At 57.3% G+C, this 27875-nt stretch overlaps 1 protein-coding gene across 1 annotated transcript; it reads left to right on the forward strand.

Annotated features, from left to right (window-relative positions):
• pde9a (phosphodiesterase 9A) lies at positions 1 to 27318 on the forward strand. The gene is made up of 12 exons (XM_002944203.5): positions 1 to 110; positions 1331 to 1382; positions 7282 to 7350; positions 7853 to 7939; positions 8578 to 8682; positions 22852 to 22934; positions 23787 to 23943; positions 24030 to 24140; positions 25004 to 25108; positions 25474 to 25602; positions 25873 to 25962; positions 26145 to 27318. Exons 1-12 carry the CDS (start codon positions 85 to 87, stop codon positions 26163 to 26165), a joined length of 1035 nt encoding a protein of 344 aa, XP_002944249.2. The 5' UTR covers positions 1 to 84; the 3' UTR covers positions 26166 to 27318.
• The last annotated feature ends 557 nt before the right edge of the window (positions 27319 to 27875 follow it).

Genomic DNA, 27875 nt, shown 5'->3' on the forward strand with positions numbered 1-27875 from the left:
TAAGTCTGAGAGAAATTAGCAACAGGGAACAGAAAAGGGCCGAGCGACAGTCGCTGCCAGCAGTGCAGGAGCAGAGAGGCCGGGATGGACAGTCGCACCGAGCAGAGCAGGTGAGGGTAGGGGGCATCTCTGTGCCAGGGTAGGGGGCATCTCTGTGCCAGGGTAGGGGGCATCTCTGTGCCAGGGGAGAGGCACAACCGTTGGCGCTAGAGCTGGTTTGGTGCTGGGGGGGCAGCGGGTTGGTTTGGGTCACAGACAGTAACCAGTTCTGGAGCCTCAGATTCAGTACCAGGGTAGGGGGCACCTCTGTGCCAGGGTAGGGGGCACCTCTTTGCCAGGGTAGGGGGCATCTCTGTGCCAGGGGAAGGGGCACAACCGTTGGCGCTAGAGCTGGTTTGGTGCTGGGGGGGCAGCGGGTTGGTTTGGGTCACAGACAGTAACCAGTTCTGTAGCCTCAGATTCAGTACCAGGGTCGGGGGCACCTCTGTGCCAGGGTAGGGGGCATCTCTGTGCCAGGGTAGGGGGCATCTCTGTGCCAGGGTAGGGGGCACCTCTATGCCAGGGTAGAGGGCATCTCTGTGCCAGGGTAGGGGGCACCTCTGTGCCAGGGTAGGGGGCACCTCTGTGCCAGGGGAAGGGGCACCTCTGTGCCAGGGTAGGGGGCACTGGGAAGGGGACTGAGTGGGTTTATATGGAGAGACCACAGAGTTCTAGAGGGTAAAGCCCAGAGTGTGTTTGGGCCCCGGGGCCACACACCCATATTCCTACCTTGGGCCCTAGTTCTAATATTCCCAATGCCTGTGCTTTTACTTACGCCTTTGTGTATCAGTTCAGCAGTGAGAAGCAGTAGTGCAGTGAGTGCCAATGAGCCCAACACGGCCCCCCCCCGCACACTGCGGGCCCCCCCCCCCGCACTGCGGGCCCCCCATATTAATCAGCCCCAACTTCTCTTACACAAACCCAACAACTCACCTGGGATTGTGGGAGGGAAAGGCTCTACTCACCTGTATTTATTCCCGGGGGGGCAACTTCTAACCATGGGGGATGCGACCCCTTCCCTTACTCACACTGCCATTGGTTGGACACGGCCACAAGGTGGAGCCATCACAGCCCTTCCCATAGGGAGGCAATAAGGCTTTCTCAGTTGGCAAATTCAAGGGGCAATTATTATCCTGTAGGGATTGTGAGCTGGGAGACACCCCTTTGTGTTAGTCCAGTTGGTACTGACCATTAACCCCTTGTTGGCCTTTATACTCTGTGTGTATGTATCGGTCAGTCACAGGCAGCCATAGTGTCTCCTACAGTCTCATTCTGTCCCTTTGATTTGCAGTGACCCCCCCAGCAATGTCCCTGCCCCCAAGGGAAACCAACATAGAACGCAGGTAAGAGAGACCTTCAGTGTGGGGCCTTGTAATGTAGGAGGGGCCAGTATGTGGGAGGGGTTAGTATGGGGGGGGTGACTGGGGGAGGGGTCAGTATGTGGGAGGGCAGTGACTGAGAGAGGGGTCAGTAAGTGGGAGGGCAGTGACTGAGGGAGGAGTCAGTATATGGGGGCAGTGACTGAGGGAGGGGTCAGTATGTGGGGGCAGTGACTGAGGGAGGAGTCAGTATGTGGGGGCAGTGACTGGGGAGGGGTCAGTATGTGGGAGGGGCAGTGACTGAGGGAGGGGTCAGTAAGTGGGAGGGCAGTGACTGGGGGAGGGGTCAGTATGTGGGGCAGTGACTGGGGGAGGGGTCAGTATGTGGGAGGGCAGTGACTGAGGGAGGGGTCAGTAAGTGGGAGGGCAGTGACTGAGGGAGGGGGTCAGTAAGTGGGAGGGCAGTGACTGAGGGAGGGGTCAGTATGTGGGGGCAGTGACTGGGGGAGGGGTCAGTATGTGGGAGGGCAGTGACTGAAGGAGGGGTCAGTATGTGGGAGGGCAGTGACTGAGGGAGGGGTCAGTAAGTGGGAGGGCAGTGACTGAGGGAGGGGTCAGTATGTGGGGGCAGTGACTGGGGGAGGGGTCAGTATGTGGGAGGGCAGTGACTGAGGGAGGGGTCAGTATGTGGGAGGGCAGTGACTGAGGGAGGGGTCAGTAAGTGGGAGGGCAGTGACTGAAGGAGGGGTCAGTATGTGGGGGGCAGTGACTGGGGGAGGGGTCAGTATGTGGGGGGGCAGTGACTGAGGGAGGGGTCAGTAAGTGGGAGGGCAGTGACTGAGGGAGGGGTCAGTATGTGGGAGGGCAGTGACTGGGGGAGGGGTCAGTATGTGGGGGGGCAGTGACTGAGGGAGGGGTCAGTAAGTGGGAGGGCAGTGACTGAGGGAGGGGTCAGTATGTGGGGGCAGTGACTGAGGGAGGGGTCAGTAAGTGGGAGGGCAGTGACTGGGGGAGGGGTCAGTATGTGGGAGGGGTCAGTATGTGGGGGGGCAGTGACTGAGGGAGGGGTCAGTATGTGGGAGGGCAGTGACGAAAGGAAGGGTCAGTATGTGGGGGCAGTGACTGGGGGAGGGGTCAGTATGTGGGAGGGCAGTGACTGAAGGAGGGGTCAGTATGTGGGGGGCAGTGACTGGGGGAGGGGTCAGTATGTGGGGGCAGTGACGGAAGGAGGGGTCAGTATGTGGGGGGCAGTGACTGGGGGAGGGGTCAGTATGTGGGGGCAGTGACTGAGGGAGGGGTCAGTATGTGGGAGGGCAGTGACTGGGGGAGGGGTCAGTATGTGGGAGGGGTCAGTATGTGGGAGGGCAGTGACGAAAGGAAGGGTCAGTATGTGGGGGGCAGTGACTGGGGGAGGGGTCAGTATGTGGGGGCAGTGACTGGGGGAGGGGTCAGTATGTGGGGGCAGTGACTGAGGGAGGGGTCAGTATGTGGGGGGCAGTGACTGGGGGAGGGGTCAGTATGTGGGAGGGCAGTGACTGAGGGAGGGGTCAGTAAGTGGGAGGGCAGTGACTGGGGGAGGGGTCAGTATGTGGGGGCAGTGACTGGGGGAGGGGTCAGTATGTGGGAGGGCAGTGACTGAGGGAGGGGTCAGTATGTGGGAGGGCAGTGACTGGGGGAGGGGTCAGTATGTGGGGGGGCAGTGACTGAGGGAGGGGTCAGTAAGTGGGAGGGCAGTGACTGAGGGAGGGGTCAGTATGTGGGGGCAGTGACTGAGGGAGGGGTCAGTAAGTGGGAGGGCAGTGACTGGGGGAGGGGTCAGTATGTGGGAGGGGTCAGTATGTGGGGGGGCAGTGACTGAGGGAGGGGTCAGTATGTGGGAGGGCAGTGACGAAAGGAAGGGTCAGTATGTGGGGGCAGTGACTGGGGAGGGGTCAGTATGTGGGAGGGCAGTGACTGAAGGAGGGGTCAGTATGTGGGGGGCAGTGACTGGGGGAGGGGTCAGTATGTGGGGGCAGTGACGGAAGGAGGGGTCAGTATGTGGGGGGCAGTGACTGGGGGAGGGGTCAGTATGTGGGGGCAGTGACTGAGGGAGGGGTCAGTATGTGGGAGGGCAGTGACTGGGGGAGGGGTCAGTATGTGGGAGGGGTCAGTATGTGGGAGGGCAGTGACGAAAGGAAGGGTCAGTATGTGGGGGGCAGTGACTGGGGGAGGGGTCAGTATGTGGGGGCAGTGACTGGGGGAGGGTCAGTATGTGGGGCAGTGACTGAGGGAGGGGTCAGTATGTGGGGGCAGTGACTGGGGGAGGGGTCAGTATGTGGGAGGGCAGTGACTGAGGGAGGGGTCAGTAAGTGGGAGGGCAGTGACTGGGGGAGGGGTCAGTATGTGGGGGCAGTGACTGGGGGAGGGGTCAGTATGTGGGAGGGCAGTGACTGAGGGAGGGGTCAGTATGTGGGAGGGCAGTGACTGGGGGAGGGGTCAGTATGTGGGGGGGGCAGTGACTGAGGGAGGGGTCAGTAAGTGGGAGGGCAGTGACTGAGGGAGGGGTCAGTATGTGGGGGCAGTGACTGAGGGAGGGGTCAGTAAGTGGGAGGGCAGTGACTGGGGGAGGGGTCAGTATGTGGGAGGGGTCAGTATGTGGGGGGGCAGTGACTGAGGGAGGGGTCAGTATGTGGGAGGGCAGTGACGAAAGGAAGGGTCAGTATGTGGGGGCAGTGACTGGGGGAGGGGTCAGTATGTGGGAGGGCAGTGACTGAAGGAGGGGTCAGTATGTGGGGGGCAGTGACTGGGGGAGGGGTCAGTATGTGGGAGGGCAGTGACTGAAGGAGGGGGTCAGTATGTGGGGGGCAGTGACTGGGGAGGGGTCAGTATGTGGGAGGGCAGTGACTGAAGGAGGGGTCAGTATGTGGGAGGGCAGTGACTGGGGGAGGGGTCAGTATGTGGGGGCAGTGACGGAAGGAGGGGTCAGTATGTGGGGGGCAGTGACTGGGGGAGGGGTCAGTAAGTGGGAGGGCAGTGACTGGGGGAGGGGTCAGTATGTGGGGAGGGGTCAGTATGTGGGGGGGCAGTGACTGAGGGAGGGGTCAGTATGTGGGAGGGCAGTGACGAAAGGAAGGGTCAGTATGTGGGGGCAGTGACTGGGGGAGGGGTCAGTATGTGGGAGGGCAGTGACTGAAGGAGGGGTCAGTATGTGGGGGGCAGTGACTGGGGGAGGGGTCAGTATGTGGGAGGGCAGTGACTGAAGGAGGGGTCAGTATGTGGGGGGCAGTGACTGGGGGAGGGGTCAGTATGTGGGAGGGCAGTGACTGAAGGAGGGGTCAGTATGTGGGAGGGCAGTGACTGGGGGAGGGGTCAGTATGTGGGGGCAGTGACGGAAGGAGGGGTCAGTATGTGGGAGGGCAGTGACTGAAGGAGGGGTCAGTATGTGGGGGGCAGTGACTGGGGGAGGGGTCAGTATGTGGGGGCAGTGACGGAAGGAGGGGTCAGTATGTGGGGGGCAGTGACTGGGGGAGGGTCAGTATGTGGGGGCAGTGACTGAGGGAGGGGTCAGTATGTGGGAGGGCAGTGACTGGGGGAGGGGTCAGTATGTGGGAGGGGTCAGTATGTGGGAGGGCAGTGACGAAAGGAAGGGTCAGTATGTGGGGGGCAGTGACTGGGGGAGGGGTCAGTATGTGGGGGCAGTGACTGGGGGAGGGGTCAGTATGTGGGGGCAGTGACTGAGGGAGGGGTCAGTATGTGGGGGGCAGTGACTGGGGGAGGGGTCAGTATGTGGGGGCAGTGACGGAAGGAGGGGTCAGTATGTGGGGGGCAGTGACTGGGGGAGGGGTCAGTATGTGGGGGCAGTGACTGAAGGAGGGGTCAGTATGTGGGGGCAGTGACTGAAGGAGGGGTCAGTATGTGGGGGGCAGTGACTGGGGGAGGGGTCAGTATGTGGGGGGCAGTGACTGGGGGAGGGGTCAGTATGTGGGGGCAGTGACTGAAGGAGGGGTCAGTATGTGGGGGGCAGTGACTGGGGGAGGGGTCAGTATGTGGGAGGGCAGTGACTGAGGGAGGGGTCAGTATGTGGGAGGGCAGTGACTGAAGGAGGGGTCAGTATGTGGGGGGCAGTGACTGAAGGAGGGGTCAGTAAGTGGGAGGGCAGTGACTGGGGGAGGGGTCAGTATGTGGGGGCAGTGACGGAAGGAGGGTCAGTATGTGGGGGCAGTGACGGAAGGAGGGGTCAGTATGTGGGGGCAGTGACTGGGGGAGGGGTCAGTATGTGGGGGCAGTGACGGAAGGAGGGGTCAGTATGTGGGGGGCAGTGACTGGGGGAGGGGTCAGTATGTGGGGGGCAGTGACTGAAGGAGGGGTCAGTATGTGGGGCAGTGACTGAGGGAGGGGTCAGTATGTGGGAGGGCAGTGACTGAGGGAGGGGTCAGTATGTGGGGGGCAGTGACTGGGGGAGGGGTCAGTATGTGGGGGCAGTGACTGAAGGAGGGGTCAGTATGTGGGGGCAGTGACTGAAGGAGGGGTCAGTATGTGGGAGGGCAGTGACTGAGGGAGGGGTCAGTATGTGGGAGGGCAGTGACTGAGGGAGGGGTCAGTAAGTGGGAGGGCAGTGACTGGGGGAGGGGTCAGTATGTGGGGGCAGTGACTGGGGGAGGGGTCAGTATGTGGGAGGGCAGTGACTGAGGGAGGGGTCAGTATGTGGGAGGGCAGTGACTGAGGGAGGGGTCAGTAAGTGGGAGGGCAGTGACTGGGGGAGGGGTCAGTATGTGGGGGCAGTGACTGGGGGAGGGGTCAGTATGTGGGAGGGCAGTGACTGAGGGAGGGGTCAGTAAGTGGGAGGGCAGTGACTGAGGGAGGGGTCAGTATGTGGGGGCAGTGACTGGGGGAGGGGTCAGTATGTGGGAGGGCAGTGACTGAGGGAGGGGTCAGTAAGTGGGAGGGCAGTGACTGAAGGAGGGGTCAGTATGTGGGGGGGCAGTGACTGGGAGAGGGTCAGTATGTGGGGGGGCAGTGACTGGGGGAGGGGTCAGTATGTGGGGGGGCAGTGACTGAGGGAGGGGTCAGTATGTGGGAGGGCAGTGACTGGGGGAGGGGTCAGTATGTGGGGGGGCAAGTGACTGAGGGAGGGGTCAGTAAGTGGGAGGGCAGTGACTGAGGGAGGGGTCAGTATGTGGGGGCAGTGACTGAAGGAGGGGTCAGTATGTGGGGGCAGTGACTGAGGGAGGGGTCAGTAAGTGGGAGGGCAGTGACTGAGGGAGGGGTCAGTATGTGGGGGGCAGTGACTGGGGGAGGGGTCAGTATGTGGGGGCAGTGACTGAAGGAGGGGTCAGTATGTGGGGGCAGTGACTGAAGGAGGGGTCAGTATGTGGGAGGGCAGTGACTGGGGGAGGGGTCAGTAAGTGGGAGGGCAGTGACTGAGGGAGGGGTCAGTATGTGGGAGGGCAGTGACTGAGGAGGGGTCAGTATGTGGGAGGGCAGTGACTGAGGGAGGGGTCAGTATGTGGGAGGGCAGTGACTGAGGGAGGGGTCAGTAAGTGGGAGGGCAGTGACTGAGGGAGGGGTCAGTATGTGGGAGGGCAGTGACTGAGGGAGGGGTCAGTATGTGGGAGGGCAGTGACTGAGGGAGGGGTCAGTATGTGGGAGGGCAGTGACTGAGGGAGGGGTCAGTATGTGGGAGGGCAGTGACTGAGGGAGGGGTCAGTATGTGGGAGGGCAGTGACTGGGGGAGGGGTCAGTATGTGGGAGGGCAGTGACTGAGGGAGGGGTCAGTATGTGGGAGGGCAGTGACTGAGGGAGGGGTCAGTATGTGGGAGGGCAGTGACTGGGGGAGGGGTCAGTAAGTGGGAGGGCAGTGACTGGGGGAGGGGTCAGTATGAGGGAGGGGCCAGTCTCATTATCCCTAGCTATTGACATATTTCCCTCACACAATGTGTTGCAGATCCCAGAAGGGACCCGAGAGGCTCTGAAGCGACCAACGTTCAATGTGTTGGGGATGGAGAGGCCTCAGGTGACTCCTCGGGGGAGGGAACATACAATGAGCAAACTGTCCAATCCAATGGTTTCATTCCCACTGTTACATGTATTGGGCTCAAATAAACAAAGGGTTCTGTCCCTGCAATGGTGAGAAATCCATACGGCGGGTATAGTGGGGGCTCCCTAGTGCTGGTCTTCTCTGTGTATAGGAAGGGTTAAAGGCACGGAATATCCAATGTTCATAGTAATGAATATATGAGCACTGATTGGACGGAAGCAGAACATCACATGACTTGTGAGAGTAACTCATGACTGTGATTGGGTAGAAGCACAGGATCCCATGACCCAGATGAGAGCCCAGTATAGGATGACATATCAATGGGTACAGTGATGTGATTGGATGAAGGTAGAGTATCACATGACTTGTGGTTGAAAGGAAGCCAGAAATAAGATGATGAGTGATTGGATAGAAGTCGAATGTAACGTGACCTGGGATTGGGCGGAACCGTGTATAAATCCATATGTTCTACCGACAGATGCTGAGTCTCCTGGAGCACATGTTCTACCAACTCGACTTGGTGGCAACGTTCAAGATGGAGCCCGAAACCCTGAGATGCTTCTTGGTAAGAAAAGGCAAGAAATTTAGCCCAACGGCCATTAGATTGGGGATTGGCCAACACTCAGAACATATATGGTGTAAAGGCCTGTACCATGGACTGGGTTCTACCGGTATTGGCTGAGCCAGGCCTATATATAATGCCCTCCTCACTGTCACATGATCACCCCCAGGGCTCATTACTAATGATGGAAATGCCCTCTCATCTCAAGCTAGGGCAAGATACTCCATTATGGCCAACTAGTTGGCTTATTCCTACCAGTCTGGATGGTCACAGAGCCACTAAACCCTTGTGCTGTCTCTCTCGCTGATTGGCCAGAACCATGAACTGTGTCGGCCATTAACATCTCAGGGCACAGACTATGAAGTTTTGGCCTCTATTAGTTTAATACCACCTGGGGCACTTTGTTATGGTGACTTTGCCCCAGGCACAGCCGCTAATGCCTCCCAGCTATGGGCAAGTAGACCGCAGAAGTGCATGGGTGACTACTGGCCAATAATATGTCTGGCCAAAGTGCCACCAGTACAAGGTGCAGAGACTGGCTCTTGGGTAACTGGAGATGTCTCTGGGGGTCAGTAAGTGGGGGGCTGTCTCTAAGGACCCGGTGGCACAGTGTGTAAGTGGATTGTTCTTCTTGCCCCCAGAGTTCTGTGCAGGAACATTACCAGGAAAACCCATTCCACAATTTCCACCACGGATTCTCTGTGGCCCAGATGCTCTATTGTGTGATATCCCAGTGCCAACTGCAGGTATGCGCTCTCTTCTCTGGCTGTCTCTTCTGTCTATCCCCAGTGCCAACTGCAGGTATGGTCTCTCTTCTCTGGCTGTCTCTTCTGTCTATCCCCAGTGCCAACTGCAGGTATGCGCTCTCTTCTCTGGCTGTCTCTTCTGTCTATCCCCAGTGCCAACTGCAGGTATGGTCTCTCTCTCTCTCTCTGGCTGTCTCTTCTGTCTATCCCCAGTGCCAACTGCAGGTATGCGCTCTCTCTCTCTGGCTGTCTCTTCTGTCTATCCCCAGTGCCAACTGCAGGTATGCGCTCTCTTCTCTGGCTGTCTCTTCTGTCTATCCCCAGTGCCAACTGCAGGTATGCGCTCTCTTCCCTGGCTGTCTCTTCTGTCTATCCCCAGTGCCAACTGCAGGTATGTGCTCTCTTCCCTGGCTGTCTCTTCTGTCTATCCCCAGTGCCAACTGCAGGTATGCGCTCTCTTCTCTGGCTGTCTCTTCTGTCTATCCCCAGTGCCAACTGCAGGTATGCGCTCTCTTCCCTGGCTGTCTCTTCTGTCTATCCCCAGTGCCAACTGCAGGTAAGGGGTCTCTTCTCTGGCTGTCTCTTCTGTCTATCCCCAGTGCCAACTGCAGGTATGCGCTCTCTCTCTCTGGCTGTCTTTTCTGTCTATCCCCAGTGCCAACTGCAGGTATGCGCTCTCTCTCTCTGGCTGTCTCTTCTGTCTATCCCCAGTGCCAACTGCAGGTAAGGGGTCTCTTCTCTGGCTGTCTCTTCTGTCTATCCCCAGTGCCAACTGCAGGTATGCGCTCTCTTCTCTGGCTGTCTCTTCTGTTTATCCCCAGTGCCAACTGCAGGTATGCACTCTCTTCTCTGGCTGTCTCTTCTGTCTATCCCCAGTGCCAACTGCAGGTATGCACTCTCTTCTCTGGCTGTCTCTTCTGTCTATCCCCAGTGCCAACTGCAGGTATGCACTCTCTTCTCTGGCTGTCTCTTCTGTCTATCCCCAGTGCCAACTGCAGGTATGCGCTCTCTTCCCTGGCTGTCTCTTCTGTCTATCCCCAGTGCCAACTGCAGGTATGGGCTCTCTCTCTCTCTGGCTGTCTCTTCTGTCTATCCCCAGTGCCAACTGCAGGTAAGGGGTCTCTTCTCTGGCTGTCTCTTCTGTCTATCCCCAGTGCCAACTGCAGGTATGGGCTCTCTCTCTCTGGCTGTCTCTTCTGTCTATCCCCAGTGCCAACTGCAGGTATGCGCTCTCTCTCTGGCTGTCTCTTCTGTCTATCCCCAGTGCCAACTGCAGGTATGCGCTCTCTCTCTCTGGCTGTCTCTTCTGTCTATCCCCAGTGCCAACTGCAGGTATGCGCTCTCTTCTCTGGCTGTCTCTTCTGTCTATCCCCAGTGCCAACTACAGGTATGCGCTCTCTCTCTCTCTCTCTCTGGCTGTCTCTTCTGTCTATCCCCAGTGCCAACTGCAGGTATGGTCTCTCTCTCTCTCTCTGGTTGTCTCTTCTGTCTATCCCCAGTGCCAACTGCAGGTATGGTCTCTCTCTCTGGCTGTCTCTTCTGTCTATCCCCAGTGCCAACTGCAGGTATGGTCTCTCTCTCTCTCTCTCTGGCTGTCTCTTCTGTCTATCCCCAGTGCCAACTACAGGTATGGGCTCTCTCTCTCTCTGGCTGTCTCTTCTGTCTATCCCCAGTGCCAACTACAGGTATTCACTCTCTCTCTCTCTCTCTGGCTGTCTCTTCTGTCTATCCCCAGTGCCAACTACAGGTATTCACTCTCTCTCTCTCTCTGGCTGTCTCTTCTGTCTATCCCCAGTGCCAACTGCAGGTATGCACTCTCTTCTCTGGCTGTCTCTTCTGTCTATCCCCAGTGCCAACTGCAGGTATGCGCTCTCTTCTCTGGCTGTCTCTTCTGTCTATCCCCAGTGCCAACTGCAGGTATGCACTCTCTTCTCTGGCTGTCTCTTCTGTCTATCCCCAGTGCCAACTGCAGGTATGCACTCTCTTCTCTGGCTGTCTCTTCTGTCTATCCCCAGTGCCAACTGCAGGTATGCACTCTCTTCCCTGGCTGTCTCTTCTGTCTATCCCCAGTGCCAACTGCAGGTATGCGCTCTCTCTCTCTCTGGCTGTCTCTTCTGTCTATCCCCAGTGCCAACTGCAGGTATGGGCTCTCTCTCTCTGGCTGTCTCTTCTGTCTATCCCCAGTGCCAACTGCAGGTAAGGGGTCTCTTCTCTGGCTGTCTCTTCTGTCTATCCCCAGTGCCAACTGCAGGTATGCGCTCTCTCTCTGGCTGTCTCTTCTGTCTATCCCCAGTGCCAACTGCAGGTATGCGCTCTCTTCTCTGGCTGTCTCTTCTGTCTATCCCCAGTGCCAACTACAGGTATGCGCTCTCTCTCTCTCTCTCTCTGGCTGTCTCTTCTGTCTATCCCCAGTGCCAACTGCAGGTATGGGCTCTCTCTCTCTGGCTGTCTCTTCTGTCTATCCCCAGTGCCAACTGCAGGTATGGTCTCTCTCTCTCTGGCTGTCTCTTCTGTCTATCCCCAGTGCCAACTACAGGTATGGGCTCTCTCTCTCTCTGGCTGTCTCTTCTGTCTATCCCCAGTGCCAACTACAGGTATGCGCTCTCTCTCTCTGGCTGTCTCTTCTGTCTATCCCCAGTGCCAACTACAGGTATTCACTCTCTCTCTCTCTCTGGCTGTCTCTTCTGTCTATCCCCCAGTGCCAACTACAGGTTTGCGCTCTCTCTCTCTCTGGCTGTCTCTTCTGTCTATCCCCAGTGCCAACTGCAGGTATGCGCTCTCTCTCTCTCTCTGGCTGTCTCTTCTGTCTATCCCCAGTGCCAACTGCAGGTATGCGCTCTCTCTCTCTCTCTGGCTGTCTCTTCTGTCTATCCCCAGTGCCAACTGCAGGTATGCGCTCTCTCTCTCTCTCTGGCTGTCTCTTCTGTCTATCCCCAGTGCCAACTGCAGGTAAGGGGTCTCTTCTCTGGCTGTCTCTTCTGTCTATCCCCAGTGCCAACTGCGGTTATGCGCTCTCTTCTCTGGCTGTCTCTTCTGTCTATCCCCAGTGCCAACTGCAGGTATGCGCTCTCTTCTCTGGCTGTCTCTTCTGTCTATCCCCAGTGCCAACTGCAGGTATGCACTCTCTTCTCTGGCTGTCTCTTCTGTCTATCCCCAGTGCCAACTGCAGGTATGCGCTCTCTTCTCTGGCTGTCTCTTCTGTCTATCCCCAGTGCCAACTGCAGGTATGCACTCTCTTCTCTGGCTGTCTCTTCTGTCTATCCCCAGTGCCAACTGCAGGTATGCACTCTCTTCTCTGGCTGTCTCTTCTGTCTATCCCCAGTGCCAACTGCAGGTATGCACTCTCTTCTCTGGCTGTCTCTTCTGTCTATCCCCAGTGCCAACTGCAGGTATGCACTCTCTTCTCTGGCTGTCTCTTCTGTCTATCCCCAGTGCCAACTGCAGGTATGCGCTCTCTTCCCTGGCTGTCTCTTCTGTCTATCCCCAGTGCCAACTGCAGGTATGGGCTCTCTCTCTCTCTGGCTGTCTCTTCTGTCTATCCCCAGTGCCAACTGCAGGTAAGGGGTCTCTTCTCTGGCTGTCTCTTCTGTCTATCCCCAGTGCCAACTGCAGGTATGGGCTCTCTCTCTCTGGCTGTCTCTTCTGTCTATCCCCAGTGCCAACTGCAGGTATGCGCTCTCTCTCTGGCTGTCTCTTCTGTCTATCCCCAGTGCCAACTGCAGGTATGCGCTCTCTCTCTCTGGCTGTCTCTTCTGTCTATCCCCAGTGCCAACTGCAGGTATGCGCTCTCTTCTCTGGCTGTCTCTTCTGTCTATCCCCAGTGCCAACTACAGGTATGCGCTCTCTCTCTCTCTCTCTCTCTGGCTGTCTCTTCTGTCTATCCCCAGTGCCAACTGCAGGTATGCGCTCTCTTCTCTGGCTGTCTCTTCTGTCTATCCCCAGTGCCAACTACAGGTATGCGCTCTCTCTCTCTCTCTCTCTGGCTGTCTCTTCTGTCTATCCCCAGTGCCAACTGCAGGTGTGGTCTCTCTCTCTCTCTCTGGCTGTCTCTTCTGTCTATCCCCAGTGCCAACTGCAGGTATGGGCTCTCTCTCTCTGGCTGTCTCTTCTGTCTATCCCCAGTGCCAACTGCAGGTATGGTCTCTCTCTCTGGCTGTCTCTTCTGTCTATCCCCAGTGCCAACTGCAGGTATGGTCTCTCTCTCTCTCTCTCTGGCTGTCTCTTCTGTCTATCCCCAGTGCCAACTACAGGTATGGGCTCTCTCTCTCTCTGGCTGTCTCTTCTGTCTATCCCCAGTGCCAACTACAGGTATGCGCTCTCTCTCTCTGGCTGTCTCTTCTGTCTATCCCCAGTGCCAACTGCAGGTATGCGCTCTCTCTCTCTCTCTCTGGCTGTCTCTTCTGTCTATCCCCAGTGCCAACTGCAGGTATGCGCTCTCTCTCTCTCTCTGGCTGTCTCTTCTGTCTATCCCCAGTGCCAACTGCAGGTATGCGCTCTCTCTCTCTCTCTGGCTGTCTCTTCTGTCTATCCCCAGTGCCAACTACAGGTATGCGCTCTCTCTCTCTGGCTGTCTCTTCTGTCTATCCCCAGTGCCAACTACAGGTATTCACTCTCTCTCTCTCTCTGGCTGTCTCTTCTGTCTATCCCCAGTGCCAACTACAGGTTTGCGCTCTCTCTCTCTCTCTCTGGCTGTCTCTTCTGTCTATCCCCAGTGCCAACTGCAGGTATGCGCTCTCTCTCTCTCTCTCTGGCTGTCTCTTCTGTCTATCCCCAGTGCCAACTGCAGGTATGCGCTCTCTCTCTCTCTCTGGCTGTCTCTTCTGTCTATCCCCAGTGCCAACTGCAGGTATGCGCTCTCTCTCTCTCTCTGGCTGTCTCTTCTGTCTATCCCCAGTGCCAACTACGGGTATGCGCTCTCTTCTCTGGCTGTCTCTTCTGTCTATCCCCAGTGCCAACTACAGGTATGCGCTCTCTCTCTCTCTCTGGCTGTCTCTTCTGTCTATCCCCAGTGCTAACTACAGGTTTGCGCTCTCTCTCTCTCTGGCTGTCTCTTCTGTCTATCCCCAGTGCCAACTACAGGTATGCGCTCTCTCTCTCTGGCTGTCTCTTCTGTCTATCCCCAGTGCCAACTGCAGGTATGCGCTCTCTCTCTCTCTCTGGCTGTCTCTTCTGTCTATCCCCAGTGCCAACTACAGGTTTGCGCTCTCTCTCTCTCTCTGGCTGTCTCTTCTGTCTATCCCCAGTGCCAACTACAGGTATGCGCTCTCTCTCTCTCTGGCTGTCTCTTCTGTCTATCCCCAGTGCCAACTGCAGGTTTGCGCTCTCTCTCTCTCTCTGGCTGTCTCTTCTGTCTATCCCCAGTGACAACTACAGGTTTGCGCTCTCTCTCTCTGGCTGTCTCTTCTGTCTATCCCCAGTGACAACTGCAGGTATGGGCTCTCTCTCTCTGGCTGTCTCTTCTGTCTATCCCCAGTGCCAACTGCAGGTATGGGCTCTCTCTCTCTGGCTGTCTCTTCTGTCTATCCCCAGTGCCAACTGCAGGTAAGGGGTCTCTTCTCTGGCTGTCTCTTCTGTCTATCCCTGCTGCCTCCCTCACCCAACTATCACTCCCTCTTTACTTGTAGCCTAATGTCTCTTCTACTTCTCTGCCCTGCTGTCTCACTTCAACTCCCTCTGCCTTTCCCATTCTTTTTTGTCCCCATCACCCAGTTCTCTCTCTCTCAACCTAATATCTCATCACTGTTATCCTGCTGTCTCTTTCTCCCACTCCCTAAGTCCCCCTGTGTCTCTCTACTCACCTGCACCCTAATGTCTCTTCCTCTCTGTTATCCTGCTGTCTCTCTCGTACTCCCGAGCCCTGTCCCCCCTGTGTCTCTCTAACCCTCAGGGTAACTGGAATCTCCCCAGAAGCGCAGAACCCCATGTCTCTATGGAACCAGCTCCTAAATCTCCAGACAAGTCTGATGCCCCGGGGTCCCCCCCCCCCATAGTGAGGGTAGGATCTTCCCCGGGTTTATTCTGCCAATGTACCATCTTCTTCATCATCTTCATCATCAGGATTTGTCCCCATTCCCCATCTTCCCACCTGACTCTCCCAGTTTAGCCTCCGGCCTCTCACATTATTATTTCTCTCTCGTTGTATCCGGACTTACTGGGATTCGATCCCCCGACTGTTCCCTAAACTGCTGGTGCATTTCCCTTCTCAGCCACTAGGGGCCCTTAGCGCGCTCCTGTTTGGTTTCCTTATTGTACCGGTTATATTCTTGCCTTCTGCTCCCTTTCTCCGCCCCCTCGTTATCTCCCTGTACAGCCCATTAATCAGTTTAGACCCCTGGCCATTGCTACTAATTAGTCACTGAGTTGTTTGCCCCTGATCTTGCCCTCCTGTGTCCCATGATCCCCTCAGGTTCCGTCTGGTTCCTGAGTCCCAGTGCCCCCCTGGCCCAGTTCTGGTTTCTGAGCCCCAGTGCCCCCTGGCCCAGTTCTGGTTTCTGAGCCCCAGTGCCCCCTGGCCCAGTTCTGGTTCCTGAGCCCCAGTGCCCCCCTGGCCCAGTTCTGGTTCCTGAGTCCCGGTGCCTCCTGGCCCAGTTCTGGTTCCTGAGTCCCAGTGCCCCCCTGGCCCAGTTCTGGTTCCTGAGCCCCAGTGTCCCCCTGGCCCAGTTCTGGTTCCTGAGTCCTGGTGCCTCCTGGCCCAGTTCTGGTTCCTGAGTCCCAGTGCCCCCCTGGCCCAGTTCTGGTTCCTGAGTCCTGGTGCCTCCTGGCCCAGTTCTGGTTCCTGAGTCCCAGTGCCCCCCTGGCCCAGTTCTGGTTCCTGAGTCCTGGTGCCTCCTGGGCCAGTTCTGGTTCCTGAGTCCCAGTGCCCCCCTGGCCCAGTTCTGGTTCCTGAGTCCTGGTGCCTCCTGGGCCAGTTCTGGTTCCTGAGCCCCAGTGCCCCCCTTGCCCAGTTCTGGTTCCTGAGTCCCAGTGCCCCCCTGGCCCAGTTCTGGTTCCTGAGTCCCAGTGCCCTCCTGGCCCAGTTCTGGTTCCTGAGTCCCAGTGCCCTCCTGGCCCAGTTCTGGTTCCTGAGTCCCAGTGCCCTCCTGGCCCAGTTCTGGTTCCTGAGCCCCTGTGCCCCCCTCGCCCAGTTCTGGTTCCTGAGTCCTGGTGCCTCCTGGGCCAGTTCTGGTTCCTGAGTCCCAGTGCCCTCCTGGCCCAGTTCTGGTTCCTGAGTCCCAGTGCCCTCCTGGCCCAGTTCTGGTTCCTGAGTCCCAGTGCCCTCCTGGCCCAGTTCTGGTTCCTGAGTCCCAGTGCCCTCCTGGCCCAGTTCTGGTTCCTGAGCCCCTGTGCCCCCCTCGCCCAGTTCTGGTTCCTGAGTCCTGGTGCCTCCTGGGCCAGTTCTGGTTCCTGAGTCCTGGTGCCTCCTGGCCCAGTTCTGGTTCCTGAGTCCTGATGCCTCCTGGGCCAGTTCTGGTTCCTGAGTCCTGGTGCCTCCTGGGCCAGTTCTGGTTCCTGAGTCCTGGTGCCTCCTGTCCCAGTTCTGGTTCCTGAGTCCCAGTGCCCCCCTGGCCCAGTTCTGGTTCCTGAGTCCCAGTGCCCCCCTGGCCTAGTTCTGGTTCCTGAGTCCCAGTGCCCCACTGGCCCAGTTCTGGTTCCTGAGTCCTGGTGCCCCCCTGGCCCAATTCTGGTTCCTGAGTCCCAGTGCCCCCCTGGCCCAGTTCTGGTTCCTGAGTCCCAGTGCCCCCTGGCCCCAATTCTGGTTCCTGAGTCCCAGTGCCCCCTGGCCCAGTTCTGGTTCCTGAGTCCCAGTGCCCCCCTGGCCCAGTTCTGGTTCCTGAGTCCCAGTGCCCCCCTGGCCCAGTTCTGGTTCCTGAGTCCCAGTGCCCCCCTGGCCCAATTCTGGTTCCTGAGTCCCAGTGCCCCCCTGGCCCAGTTCTGGTTCCTGAGTCCTGGTGCCTCCTGGGCCAGTTCTGGTGGATCTCATGGTTCTGACCTTGGCCTGTTCCTTGACTTCGCGTTACTGCCCCCTAGGGTTCCCACCTTTTTAATATGAATTTACTGGCCGGGGGGGGGGGGAACAAAAGGGGCGGGCTGTGATGTAGGATGGGGCGGGGCAGTGACAAAAGGGGTGGGGATATGACATCACAGACATTGTGAGGAGAATGGGGGTAAGTAGAAGTAGGAGGGGTAAGTTTGGGGCAGGTTCTGGGCAGATTGAGGGTAAGGGGGTGGGGCCAGGGGCTGAACTTCAGGACATTACAGATTTACCGGCAGTTACTGGCCCCGCCCCGACCTGTGACCCAATACCAACTCGGCCGGCCCCACCCACTCCCCCTCACCTGTATATTTGGGTTGGAAACCCCACAGACTGTCCCCCGACTTCCCCTGATTCTTCTCCTTATTCTTAGTGCCCCCCATTGTCTAAACGCTCCTCCCCCTACAGGTTTAGGGGTACAACACCCAGACTCCCCACACTTCCTCGCCCTATAGGGGAGCAGGGTGCCTGTGTGTATCTAAATGCCCCTCCCCCTACAGGTTTAGGGGTACAACACCCAGACTCCCCACACTTCCTCGCCCTATAGCGGAGCAGGGTGCCTGTGTGTATCTAACCGCTCCTCCCCCTACAGGTTTAGGGGTACAACCCCCAGACTCCCCACACTTCCTCGCCCTATAGCGGAGCAGGGTGCCTGTGTGTATCTAAACACTCCTCCCCCTACAGGTTTAGGGGTACAACACCCAGACTCCCCACACTTCCTCGCCCTATAGGGGAGCAGGGTGCCTGTGTGTATCTAAACGCTCCTCCCCCTACAGGTTTAGGGGTACAGCACCCAAACTCCCCACACTTCTTCGCCCTATAGGGGAGCAGGGTGCCTGTGTGTATCTAAACGCTCCTCCCCCTACAGGTTTAGGGGTACAGCACCCAAACTCCCCACACTTCTTCGCCCTATAGGGGAGCAGGGTGCCTGTGTGTATCTAAACGCTCCTCCCCCTACAGGTTTAGGGGTACAACACCCAGACTCCCCACACTTCCTCGCCCTATAGGGGAGCAGGGTGCCTGTGTGTATCTAAACGCTCCTCCCCCTACAGGTTTAGGGGTACAACCCCCAGACTCCCCACACTTCCTCGCCCTATAGCGGAGCAGGGTGCCTGTGTGTATCTAAACACTCCTCCCCCTACAGGTTTAGGGGTACAACACCCAGACTCCCCACACTTCCTCGCCCTATAGTGGACCAGGGTGCCTGTGTGTATCTAAACGCTCCTCCCCCTACAGGTTTAGGGGTACAGCACCCAAACTCCCCACACTTCTTCGCCCTATAGGGGAGCAGGGTGCCTGTGTGTATCTAAACGCTCCTCCCCCTACAGGTTTAGGGGTACAACACCCAGACTCCCCACACTTCCTCGCCCTATAGCGGAGCAGGGTGCCTGTGTGTATCTAAATGCCCCTCCCCCTACAGGTTTAGGGGTACAACCCCCAGACTCCCCACACTTCCTCGCCCTATAGCGGAGCAGGGTGCCTGTGTGTATCTAACCGCTCCTCCCCCTACAGGTTTAGGGGTACAACCCCCAGACTCCCCACACTTCCTCGCCCTATAGCGGAGCAGGGTGCCTGTGTGTATCTAAACACTCCTCCCCCTACAGGTTTAGGGGTACAACACCCAGACTCCCCACACTTCCTCGCCCTATAGTGGACCAGGGTGCCTGTGTGTATCTAAACGCTCCTCCCCCTACAGGTTTAGGGGTACAGCACCCAAACTCCCCACACTTCCTCGCCCTATAGCAGAGCAGGGTGCCTGTGTGTATCTAAGGGATCTCGCCCCTACAGGTTTAGGGGTACAGCACCCAGACTCCCCGCACTTCCTCGCCCTATAGCAGAGCAGGGTGCCTGTGTGTATTGAAGCGATCTCGCCCTACAGGTTTAGGGGTACAGCACCCAAACTCCCCACACTTTCGCCCTATAGCGGAGCAGGGTGCCTGTGTGTATCTAAGGCAGTGCTGTCCAACTGGCCCCCCTCTGTGTGGCCCCCCACCTGTCTGGCTGCTTTGATGGCTTACTCTTGTGTAAGCTTTAAATGGTATCAGTACTGAGATTAACTGCCCCCCCTGCAGTGTTCCCCCCTCAGGCTCAGGCTGTAATCCCCCCCATTGTTCCCCTGTTCCCCCCTCAGGAGAAACCCACAAATAATCCCTGCACACTATAAAAAGAACATATACTGAGGTGGTACTGCAATTAAAAAGTTTTTTTAATATATAGTTATTGTGCAGACTGTAGGAGCAGTGCCAGCATTGTGTCACTGTAGGCTGCCATACACACAGGCAGCATAGGGCAAGCAGAGTATGGCACACACAGGCAGGGTAGGGCAGGCAGAGTATGGCACACACAGGCAGGGTAGGGCAGGCAGAGTATGGCACACACAGGCAGGGTAGGGAAGGCAGAGTATGGCACACACAGGCAGGGTAGGGCAGTATGGCACACACAGGCAGGGTAGGGAAGGCAGAGTATGGCATACACAGGCAGGGTAGGGAAGGCAGAGTATGGCACACAGGCAGGGTAGGGCAAGCAGAGTATGGCACACACAGGCAGGGTAGGGCAAGAGTATGGCACACACAGGCAGCATAGGGCAGGCAGAGTATGGCACACACAGGCAGGGTAGGGCAGGCAGAGTATGGCACACACAGGCGGGGTAGGGCAGGCAGAGTATGGCACACACAGGCAGGGTAGGGCAGGCAGAGTATGGCACACACAGGCAGGGTAGGGCAAGAGTATGGCACACACAGGCAGCATAGGGCAGGCAGAGTATGGCACACACAGGCAGGGTAGGGCAGGCAGAGTATGGCACACACAGGCAGGGTAGGGCAGGCAGAGTATGGCACACACAGGCAGGGTAGGGCAGGCAGAGTATGGCACACACAGGCGGGGTAGGGCAGGCAGAGTATGGCACACACAGGCAGGGTAGGGCAGGCAGAGTATGGCACACACAGGCAGGGTAGGGCAAGAGTATGGCACACACAGGCAGCATAGGGCAGACAGAGTATGGCACACACAGGCAGGGTAGGGCAGTATGGCACACACAGGCAGGGTAGGGAAGGCAGAGTATGGCACACACAGGCAGGGTAGGGCAAGCAGAGTATGGCACACACAGGCAGCATAGGGCAGGCAGAGTATGGCACACACAGGCAGGGTAGGGAAGGCAGAGTATGGCACACAGGCAGGGTAGGGCAGGCAGAGTATGGCACACACAGGCAGGGTAGGGCAGGCAGAGTATGGCACACACAGGCAGGGTAGGACAGGCAGAGTATGGCACACACAGGCAGGGTAGGGCAGGCAGAGTATGGCACACACAGGCAGGGTAGGGAAGGCAGAGTAAGGCCCACACAGGCAGCATAGGGCAGGCAGAGTATGGCACACACAGGCAGGGTAGGGCAGGCAGAGTATGGCACACACAGGCAGGGTAGGGCAGTATGGCACACACAGGCAGGGTAGGGAAGGCAGAGTATGGCACACACAGGCAGGGTAGGGCAAGCAGAGTATGGCACACACAGGCAGCATAGGGCAGGCAGAGTATGGCACACACAGGCAGGGTAGGACAGGCAGAGTATGGCACACACAGGCAGGGTAGGGAAGGCAGAGTATGGCACACACAGGCAGGGTAGGGCAAGCAGAGTATGGCACACACAGGCAGCATAGGGGCAGGCAGAGTATGGCACACACAGGCAGGGTAGGACAGGCAGAGTATGGCACACACAGGCAGGGTAGGGAAGGCAGAGTATGGCACACACAGGCAGGGTAGGACAGGCAGAGTATGGCACACACAGGCAGGGTAGGGCAGGCAGAGTATGGCACGCACAGGCAGGGTAGGGCAGGCAGAGTATGGCACGCACAGGCAGGGTAGGGCAGGCAGAGTATGGCACGCACAGGCAGGGTAGGGCAGGCAGAGTATGGCACGCACAGGCAGGGTAGGGCAGGCAGAGTATGGCACGCACAGGCAGGGTAGGGCAGGCAGAGTATGGCACACACAGGCAGGGTAGGGCAGGCAGAGTATGGCACACACAGGCAGGGTAGGGCAGGCAGAGTATGGCACACACAGGCAGGGTAGGGAAGGCAGAGTATGGCACACACAGGCAGGGTAGGGAAGGCAGAGTATGGCACACACAGGCAGGGTAGGACAGGCAGAGTATGGCACACACAGGCAGGGTAGGGCAGGCAGAGTATGGCACACACAGGCAGGGTAGGGCAAGCAGAGTATGGCACACACAGGCAGCATAGGGCAGGCAGAGTATGGCACACACAGGCAGGGTAGGACAGGCAGAGTATGGCACACACAGGCAGGGTAGGGAAGGCAGAGTATGGCACACACAGGCAGGGTAGGACAGGCAGAGTATGGCACACACAGGCAGGGTAGGGCAGGCAGAGTATGGCACACACAGGCAGGGTAGGGCAGGCAGAGTATGGCACACACAGGCAGGGTAGGGCAGGCAGAGTATGGCACACACAGGCAGGGTAGGGCAAGCAGAGTATGGCACACACAGGCAGGGTAGGGCAGGCAGAGTATGGCACACACAGGCAGGGTAGGGCAGGCAGAGTATGGCACACACAGGCAGGGTAGGGCAGGCAGAGTATGGCACACACAGGCAGGGTAGGGCAGGCAGAGTATGGCACACACAGGCAGGGTAGGGAAGGCAGAGTATGGCACACACAGGCAGGGTAGGGAAGGCAGAGTAAGGCCCACACAGGCAGCGTAGGGCAGGCAGAGTATGGCACACACAGGCAGGGTAGGGCAGGCAGAGTATGGCACACACAGGCAGCATAGGGAAGGCAGAGTATGGCACACACAGGCAGGGTAGGGCAGGCAGAGTATGGCACACACAGGCAGGGTAGGGAAGGCAGAGTATGGCACACACAGGCAGGGTAGGGAAGGCAGAGTAAGGCCCACACAGGCAGCATAGGGCAGGCAGAGTATGGCACACACAGGCAGGGTAGGGCAGGCAGAGTATGGCACACACAGGCAGCATAGGGAAGGCAGAGTATGGCACACACAGGCAGGGTAGGGCAGGCAGAGTATGGCTGGTTTTTGCTGTGTCATTGGGTATGGTCATGTGATAACATGGTTGTGGTTTAAAAAGGGGAGTGGTCAAAACTGGCTTTCATTATCGGCCCTCCACCATGTAGGCCGGAGAAATTCCGGCCCTCGGTACCACAGAAGTTGGACAGCACTGATCTAAGGGATCCGGCCCCCCAGCTTTTTGTGGCGCCGCCCCGAACCCCCCAATTTTCCCACTGACTCTGACAGGGAATATTCTCAAACTGCTGCCGCACTTACAGCTTTGAGGCCACACCCCCTAAACGTGAATCACATGGTCATGGGCTCAGCCTGAATGATAATATGATGATTGCTGGATGCCCAAAAGTGGGCGGAGCTGTGAACAGCCAATCAGATTTTACCTACTGACTTGGGGGAAATCCAACCTGCTGCCAGTCTCACAGTAATAACCCCGGGGCCACTAGGGGACTAGATTTTTAGGTTTTAAAAAAGTGGGTGGAGCCACCAACAGCCAATGAAACTTCACCTATTGAATTTTTTTTTGTTAAATTTAACCTGCTGCCAGTCTCACACTATTTATGCCAGGGGCCACTGTTTGTCACTGGGGGACTTCCACTTATGGTTAGAAAAAGTGGGCGTGGCCACCAACCTCCAATCACAATTTACCTGTTGACTTTTATTGGTTTAAATTGAAACTGCTGCCGTTCTGTAACTATTAACCCCAGGGTCCCCAAACTGCTCAGAGTTGGTCACTGGGAACGGCAGCTCCAGGTTAGAAAAAGGGGGCGGAGCCACCAACCACCAATCAGATGTCACTCGTTAACTCTCAGTGGGGAAATGTAATTGCTGCCAGTCAGACTCCATTAAACCCAGGGGCCCCCAAACTTTGCACTGGGGTTTCACTATATAACTGGGGCCCAAGGCTAGAAAAAGTGGGCGGAGCCAACAACAGCCAATCAGATTTCATTCAGTGACTTCATGTTTTTCAACCCAACATGAAGTTTATTCTCAAACTCCCCTTTCCAGTTATTTTTGTTTTCCTTTTGCCGCTGTTTTTGCCCTAATTAAGCTTTGCCCTTCCCATGGCTGTGCCCCCGTTACCCGCCATACAGCCCCCCATCTCTCTGAATGTAACGCATTGTTCCCCCCACAGGAGCGCCTGTTGCCGTCGGATACCCTCGCCATGATGGTGGCCGCTCTGTGCCATGACCTGGACCACCCGGGGCTCAGCAACTCGTGAGTACAACCCCCCCCCCCAGTGCAAGGGCCCATGGGAAAGGGGTGTCACTGAGGGGGAGCCACACGGAGCTACTTAGTAGCAGCTACAGAAACAGACAGTGCTGAGCATTTACTGATAATTGCCCCTATGTGTGTTTAGCACACGGGGTTCAAATCTAATTGCTAATTGTGTATTTGCCCCCAGGTACAACTCCCGGTACCCTGTGTATTTGCTCCCAGGTACAACTCCCAGCACCCTGTGTATTAGCTCCCAGGTACAACTCCCAGCACCCTGTGTATTTGCCCCCAGGTACAACTCCCAGCACCCTGTGTATTTGCTCCCAGGTACAACTCCCAGCACCCTGTGTATTAGCTCCCAGGTACAACTCCCAGCACCCTGTGTATTTGCCCCCAGGTACAACTCCCAGCACCCTGTGTATTTGCTCCCAGGTACAACTCCCAGCACCCTGTGTATTTGCTCCCAGGTACAACTCCCGGCACCCTGTGTATTTGCTCCCGGGTACAACTCCCAGCACCCTGTGTATTTGCCCCCAGGTACAACTCCCGGCACCCTGTGTATTTGCTCCCGGGTACAACTCCCAGCACCCTGTGTATTAGCTCCCAGGTACAACTCCCGGCACCCTGTGTATTTGCCCCCAGGTACAACTCCCGGCACCCTGTGTATTTGCCCCCAGGTACAACTCCCGGCACCCTGTGTATTTGCCCCCAGGTACAACTCCCGGCACCCTGTGTATTTGCTCCCAGGTACAACTCCCGGCACCCTGTGTATTTGCCCCCAGGTACAACTCCCGGCACCCTGTGTATTTGCCCCCAGGTACAACTCCCGGCACCCTGTGTATTTGCCCCCAGGTACCAAGTCAATGCTCAGACAGACCTGGCCAAGCGGTACAACTACAACTCCCCGCTGGAGAATCATCACTGGGCAGTGACGCTGCGAATCCTGAGCCAAGAGAAGTCTAATCTGTTAGTGAATGTGGCCCCCGAGCAACTGCCCCACATACAGCAGGTAATGCCCTGGGGGGGCAGGGAGGGGCGACTATACGGCCGCGACACGTTAGACTTCAGGGCAATAACATCTTTCCTTTGATGCAGGAGATAATGGAGCTGATTTTGGCCACAGACATGGTGCATCATGGGAAAATCCTGCAGTCTCTTCAACATATTGAGACTCTCAGCTTCTCCAACAGGGAACATGTGACTGCGGTAAGAACTGCCCCGAGATACCCCAAGTGCCCCTCTGTGTCCTATACCCACCTCCCCATCTCCCCCAAACCCTGGGCCCTTATGTGTCGCTTCCCCCGGGGCCCTTATGCGTCCTCCCTCCCCCCGGGGCCCTTATGCGTCCTCCCTCCCCCCGGGGCCCTTATGCGTCCTCCCTCCCCCCGGGGCCCTTATGCGTCCCTCCCCCCGGGGCCCTTATGTGTCCTCCCTCCCCCCGGGGCCCTTATGCGTCCCTCCCCCCGGGGCCCTTATGTGTCCTCCCTCCCCCCGGGGCCCTTATGTGTCCTCCCTCCCCCCGGGGCCCTTATGTGTCCTCCCTCCCCCCGGGGCCCTTATGCGTCCCTCCCCCCGGGGCCCTTATGTGTCCTCCCTCCCCCCGGGGCCCTTATGTGTCCTCCCTCCCCCCGGGGCCCTTATGTGTCCTCCCTCCCCCGGGGCCCTTATGTGTCCTCCCTCCCCCGGGGCCCTTATGCGTCCCTCCCCCCGGGGCCCTTATGTGTCCTCCCTCCCCCCGGGGCCCTTATGTGTCCTCCCTCCCCCCGGGGCCCTTATGTGTCCTCCCTCCCCCCGGGGCCCTTATGTGTCCTCCCTCCCCCCGGGGCTCTTATGTGCCCTCCCTCCCCCCGGGGCCCTTATGCATCCCCCCCCGGGGCCCTTATGTGTCCTCCCTCCCCCCGGGGCCCTTATGCGTCCCCCCCCCCCGGGGCCCTTATGTGTCCTCCCTCCCCCGGGGCCCTTATGTGTCCTCCCTCCCCCCGGGGCCCTTATGCGCCCCCCCCCGGGGCCCTTATGTGTCCTCCCTCCCCCCGGGGCCCTTGGGTGACACTAAGTTTTCTGTTTCGCAGCTGAAGAAAACTCTCATTAAACTCTGTGACATTTCCAACGAGGCTCGGCCGGCGGATCAGGCAGAAGTCTGGGCAGATTCCCTCATGGAGGAGTATTTCCTGCAGGTGAGTGAGGGGCCCCCCGGCCCTAATGTAACCCCACCTGTTCAGGAAGCCGCTCCCCAACCCCCGGGCCCGAGACTCTCCGTCCCCCCCTCCGTCCAGTGGGCATGGGGGGGGGGGGCAGCTCACTGGGGCATTTGGCGCCCCCTGGCAGTCAGTAACATTTAGTTACCAAGAATAATATTCCCCATGGGCCTCATTTTCAGAACTTCAGCCTCCTGCAGCCAAGCCACGCCCACAGAAGGGTTCATTCCGCCCCTTCACCCCGATACCGCCCCGTATTAGGGAGTGACAGAGAGAATGTGGGCGGTGCCAGGGCTCGGGGCACATGGGTAAAGGTACCAGTCAATGTTTTTCTTTTTATCCAGAGCGACCGGGAAAAGGCCGAGGGTCTCCCCGTGACCCCCTATATGGACCGGGACAGAGTCAGGAAAGCCGACGCCCAGAGTTCCTTCATCACCTTCCTACTCCTCCCCCTGTGTGAGGCGCTGTGCCAGGTGTGTGATGTCATGAGGCAGGGGTGTGAGGTCACAACATGGGAGGAGCCAGGGCGGAGTCTGGCAGTGTGGGAGTCTCTAATGCATGAATTGTGCCCAATCACAGCCCAGACAGACCTGGAGTCACAGCATAGGGGGCGCCCTATTTGGCCGGGATAACTAATTACTTTCTAGGGGTTCTTGGGATTTGGGGGTACAGATTCCCCCCCACCATACAAAGCCCTGAAGTAACGGCTGTTGTCGCTAATCAGTCACTTCCCTCTGTTCCAGCACCTCCCCCAGCTGAGCGACTCCCTGCTGCAGCCCCTGAGGGCGGCCAAGCTGCGCTACCAACAGCAGATGGACAAGGAGATGGGGCAGGTAAGGGGCAACTTACGGGGGGGGTGGCAACCAACAGTAATGGGGGGATCTATTGTGTGTAATTGCTAGGGTATGGCTATAGGGGGCAGCCCCCACCCAGGAACGCTACTGTCGGCCACTGAGGCCACTGTTCTGCCCTCAAACTACCCCCCAATTTATCACAATGACTTGTTTCCTTATAGGCCGAGAGACAGGACATGTGACTCTGTGGGGCAGATAACTGCAACATGGAACATACAGGCAGATACATGTAACCGACATGGATACGCGCAACCGACATGGATACGCGCAACCGACATGGATACGCGCAACCGACATGGATACGCGCAACCGACATGGATACGCGCAACCGACATGGATACGCGCAACCGACATGGATACGCGCAACCGACATGGATACGCGCAACCGACATGGATACGCGCTACCGACATGGATACGCGTTACCGACATGGATACGCGTTACCGACATACACCTACGTGGGCACGGGATTCATTGAGACCCTGTGGGGGCAGGTATTAATGGCCGTGGGGGCAGACACTGCTTAAATAGCCCCCATGAGGGCAGGTAATGAAGAGCCCAATCAGTTGCTCCATATCAAACAGAAGCTTAAAGATCATGTGACCCAAACTAACAAATAATAAATGATGTGTCCCTCCCACGCAGAGCCGCCCAATCGCTCAGTGATGATTGGATGATCCCTGCACAGGGGTGTGGCACATACAGAACTACCGGGGACACACCAGGCTGGGGGGCCCCTGTACTACACTGGGGCACAGTGGGGGTCATTCTTCTACAGAGAATTGACATGAGCCCACAAGGCTTTCAGCTGGGGCACCGGGGCCCTGGGGGAACGTATCTGGTTTGCTGAGGGCCACACTCGCTTTCCCTCTGGTTAACTGCCCATATTACCCATGGGAGGGGCATCTCTGGCCCCCACTGTGAAACAATCGCCTGGATTAGGCGGCTTCTCTCCCCATTGGCCCCAAAGAGCCAATCACAAGCCCCCATAGCCCCCACGCCTCCCTTACTGGGCCACAGAATCTCTTTCATTCAGTTCCCAGGAGCGGCCACGGTTACGGTTTCTATGGGATTCTGGGAATAGAACTAAACTCAAAGCCTAATCCACAGCGGCCAAGAGACTAAAGCATCATTAAAGGGTAAATTCACCTGTACAGTAACCCCTGCAATATTATAGCGGGGCCTAATCTAGGGCTCTTTCAATTAATCTTCATTTTGTATCATTTTTATGTTGGAATCATTACACCCCCTATTCTGCATATGTCCAGCCTACTGTCTGTTTCTAAGGGTCACTGACCCCGGCAACCAAAAAATAAATTATCTTTATAATAATTAATATGCTTGTCCTTGTCTGTCCTTAACCATCACTAAAATGTACAAAAAAGTGATATTTTGCCATTGCAGTTTGCTAAAATGTGAAAGACTGGCAAGTGGGAGGAGCCTGTGCTAGTGGGAGGAGTCCCAGGAGCCACTCATATCATTCAGTAAATAGAACCCAATACAAACAGCCAATGTGACTCTATAATAACCAGTCATTCCCCTGCTGGAAAGTTCATGTAGGAGCCGCTCATATCAGTCAGTAAATAGATCCCAATACAAACAGCTGATGTGACTCTATAATAACCAGTCATTCCCCTGCTGGAAAGTTCATGTAGGAGCCGCTCATATCAGTCAGTAAATAGATCCCAATACAAACAGCCGATGTGACTCTATAATAACCAGTCATTCCCCTGCTGGAAAGTTCATGTAGGAGCCGCTCATATCAGTCAGTAAATAGATCCCAATACAAACAGCTGATGTGACTCTATAATAACCAGTCATTCCCCTGCTGGAAAGTTCATGTAGGAGCCGCTCATATCAGTCAGTAAATAGATCCCAATACAAACAGCCGAT

The sequence above is a fragment of the Xenopus tropicalis genome, chromosome 2 (genome assembly GCF_000004195.4).
Source record: "Xenopus tropicalis strain Nigerian chromosome 2, UCB_Xtro_10.0, whole genome shotgun sequence".
Classification (NCBI taxonomy): domain Eukaryota; kingdom Metazoa; phylum Chordata; class Amphibia; order Anura; family Pipidae; genus Xenopus; species Xenopus tropicalis.

Excerpts from the sequence above, each read along its gene's own strand:
- pde9a (XM_002944203.5), top strand. The coding sequence starts at position 85 with ATGGACAGTCGCACCGAGCAGAGCAG. Across the intron at positions 24,141-25,003 it reads ACAGGGAACATGTGACTGCG|CTGAAGAAAACTCTCATTAA; the intron begins GTAAGAACTGCC and ends TCTGTTTCGCAG. Across the intron at positions 25,109-25,473 it reads TGGAGGAGTATTTCCTGCAG|AGCGACCGGGAAAAGGCCGA; the intron begins GTGAGTGAGGGG and ends CTTTTTATCCAG.